General features: G+C 31.5%; 1 protein-coding gene across 1 annotated transcript; it reads right to left on the minus strand.

Annotated features, from left to right (window-relative positions):
• Positions 1-518: 518 nt before the first annotated feature.
• LOC124264021 lies at positions 519-2772 on the minus strand. Its single transcript, XM_046698741.1, has 3 exons — positions 2743-2772; positions 1509-1577; positions 519-623 (listed from the first exon to the last, which is right to left on the minus strand). The coding sequence occupies exons 1-3, from the start codon at positions 2770-2772 to the stop codon at positions 519-521; spliced, it is 204 nt and encodes a 67-aa protein (XP_046554697.1).
• Positions 2773-3818: the final 1046 nt, after the last annotated feature.

A 3818-nucleotide genomic window follows, 5' to 3' on the forward strand; every position in this document is an offset into this window, starting at 1 on the left:
ATGTGACGCTAAATATTACCGCACTGACTCTTGTGTACAATATTAAGAAATTACACCAACTTGTTTTGCATAATGTGCGTGTCAGTAAATACAGCAATATTGTTTCATAATGCCATTCTAAACGAATTGCCTTTGGGTATATTAATGCTATATTGTTACATAATGCCATTGTAAACGAATTACCTTTGGGTATAATAATGCTATATTGTTACATAATGCCATTGTAAACGAATTGCCTTTTGGTATAATAATGCAATATTGTTACATAATGTCATTGTAAACGAATTGCCTTTTGGTATAATAATGCTATATTGTTACATAATGCCATTCTAAACGAATTGCCTTGGGTATAATAATGCTATATTGTGTAATAATGCCATTGTAAACGAATTGCCTTTGGGTATAATAATGCTATATTGTTTAAATAATGCCATTGTAAACGAATTGCCTTTGGGTATAATAATGCTATATTGTTTAATAATGTCATTGTAAACGAATTGCCTTTGGGTGTAATAATGCTATATTGTTACATAATGCCATTCTAAACGAATTGCCTTGGGTATAATAATGCTATATTTTGTAATAATGCCATTGTAAACGAATTGCCTTTGGGTATAATAATGCTATATTGTTTAAATAATGCCATTGTAAACGAATTGCCTTTGGGTATAATAATGCTATATTGTTTAATAATGTCATTGTAAACGAATTGCCTTTGGGTGTAATAATGCTATATTGTTACATAATGCCATTGTAAACGAATTGCCTTTGGGTATATTAATGCTATATTGTTACATAATGCCATTGTAAACGAATTACCTTTGGGTATAATAATGCTATATACTTACATAATGCCATTGTAAACGAATTGCCTTTGGGTATAATAATGCAATATTGTTACATAATGTCATTGTAAACGAATTGCCTTTTGGTATAATAATGCTATATTGTTACATAATGCCATTCTAAACGAATTGCCTTGGGTATAATAATGCTATATTTTGTAATAATGCCATTGTAAACGAATTGCCTTTGGGTATAATAATGCTATATTGTTTAAATAATGCCATTGTAAACGAATTGCCTTTGGGTATAATAATGCTATATTGTTTAATAATGTCATTGTAAACGAATTGCCTTTGGGTGTAATAATGCTATATTGTTACATAATGCCATTGTAAACGAATTGCCTTTGGGTATAATAATGCAATATTGTTACATAATGTCATTGTAAACGAATTTCCTTGGGTATAATAATGCTATATTGTTACATAATGCCATTCTAAACGAATTGCCTTTTGGTATAATAATGCTATATTGTGTAATAATGCCATTGTAAACGAATTGCCTTTGGGTATAATAATGCTATATTGTTTAAATAATGCCATTGTAAACGAATTGCCTTTGGGTATAATAATGCTTTATTGTTTAATAATGTCATTGTAAACGAATTGCCTTTGGGTGTAATAATGCTATATTGTTACATAATGCCATTCTAAACGAATTGCCTTGGGTATAATAATGCTATATTTTGTAATAATGCCATTGTAAACGAATTGCCTTTGGGTATAATAATGCTATATTGTTTAAATAATGCCATTGTAAACGAATTGCCTTTGGGTATAATAATGCTATATTGTTTAATAATGTCATTGTAAACGAATTGCCTTTGGGTGTAATAATGCTATATTGTTACATAATGCCATTGTAAACGAATTGCCTTTGGGTATATTAATGCTATATTGTTACATAATGCCATTGTAAACGAATTACCTTTGGGTATAATAATGCTATATACTTACATAATGCCATTGTAAACGAATTGCCTTTGGGTATAATAATGCAATATTGTTACATAATGTCATTTTAAACGAATTGCCTTTTGGTATAATAATGCTATATTGTTACATAATGCCATTCTAAACGAATTGCCTTGGGTATAATAATGCTATATTTTGTAATAATGCCATTGTAAACGAATGGCCTTTGGGTATAATAATGCTATATTGTTTAAATAATGCCATTGTAAACGAATTGCCTTTGGGTATAATAATGCTATATTGTTTAATAATGTCATTGTAAACGAATTGCCTTTGGGTGTAATAATGCTATATTGTTACATAATGCCATTGTAAACGAATTGCCTTTGGGTATAATAATGCAATATTGTTACATAATGTCATTGTAAACGAATTGCCTTGGGTATAATAATGCTATATTGTTACATAATGCCATTCTAAACGAATTGCCTTTTGGTATAATAATGCTATATTTTGTAATAATGCCATTGTAAACGAATTGCCTTTGGGTATAATAATGCTATATTGTTACATAATGCCATTGTAAACGAATTGCCTTTGGGTATAATAATGCTATGTTGTTTAATAATGTCATTGTAAACGAATTGCCTTTGGGTATAATAATGCTATATTGTTTCATAATGTCAAAGTAAACGAATTGCCTTTGGGTATAATAATGCTATATTGTTTCATAATGTCATTGTAACTGTACTGTCACTGAATGTTGAACTTCTACTCCATTGTTCATCAATGCTGTGCAGCAAAGTGTGTTCATAATGAGTTCATTCTATAATACATGTGTTAATTGTACAACAAATACTTTGTGTTATTTATTATAATTTCACATTGAATATATTTGCATTCACATTTTTGGGTTTACATTGTACGAAACTGAAAATCTATATTCATTACCTGACAAAGTAAAATCAAAAGTTTAACAAACCTGTATTACGTTGATGATGTTCTCTTCCATCCATTGGGTAGTTGCGTTCAATGTGAGTGTCTCCGTCTACGGTGGTGGTGGTGGTTGCTGAGTCCCTTACATATGACATCCAGCAGTTCGTTGGAGATCTCTTGACAAACATATATCGCAAAGTACTGACGCACGGGACAAAACAATGTATTTTGGAGATCCGGTTTACTTCATCCCAGGTGCGAGTTGAAAGTAACTCACTGAATTTTAACTTACAATTAACTACATCGTCCACACATGAACAGATGCCAAATGAAAGTGTCATCAGAATGCAGACCAGCAAATCCATGGCGACGTACGTCTTGTCGTTGTGTAAACTCAAGTGTGCTATTTGTTCCTGCAAACCTTTAACAGAAAGTTAGAAATGTATTTACATCTTTTCAATTTTAATAGTCAGCTATCGCGAATAATGCATAATGTATATCTCGTTAACACCAGACATCTGGGTTTGTTTGCAGATAATCGTGTGATAAGACTTTAAAGTTATCACATAAAATGCTCGTTGAAACACTTGTAGAGACATGCCTTGTACACAATAGTTTAATCTATATACCTTTATTGCTGCAGAAGGTACTATCAGACTGAAAGGAATTCTAATTAAAGTGAAGTTTTAAGTTTTCTCTCATTACCAATCAACTTTGTAAAGCTGGGCCTAGATTTTCGAAGATAAGATAGTCGTATGTGCCAAACATTAACATTAATTTACGACTATCTTAGCACTAAGAGAGCTTCGAAAATCTAGGCCCAGAGCTTTTCAGTTCTTAGTGAACAATTCTCATGTTGCACTTAAATGTGAATTGATAATAATGTCATGCCAACATATGCATACTTGGAAACAGTATACAGATATACGAAAATTAATCATATATTAATAAGGTGTAATGTTTTCAACAAACAGGTCTTGCAGTAACCCTATATCCCATGTAAATGACTACACACAACTGTGTCCCCAGATTGGGTATATGCTGTCCCAGTTAAGTGCTGGTGCACGTGTCCTTAACCGGCACCACAGTGCATAGGTTATTCTGTTTAGTATCGACTAAAGC

This window comes from Haliotis rubra, unplaced genomic scaffold, assembly GCF_003918875.1.
Source record: "Haliotis rubra isolate DU_JTF1 unplaced genomic scaffold, ASM391887v1 Scf902, whole genome shotgun sequence".
Lineage (NCBI taxonomy): Eukaryota > Metazoa > Mollusca > Gastropoda > Lepetellida > Haliotidae > Haliotis > Haliotis rubra.

What these genes read in the sequence shown, in the direction of transcription:
- LOC124264021 (XM_046698741.1), bottom strand. Translation starts at nt 2,772, where the DNA reads ATGGAAGAGAACATCATCAACGTAATACAG. An exon ending in ACATCATCAACGTAATACAG is followed by an intron (nt 1,578 to 2,742) that starts GTTTGTTAAACT and finishes TAAACAATATAG; the next exon opens with CATTATTATACCCAAAGGCA. An exon ending in ATAGCATTATTATACCCAAG is followed by an intron (nt 624 to 1,508) that starts GCAATTCGTTTA and finishes TAAACAATATAG; the next exon opens with CATTATTATACCCAAAGGCA.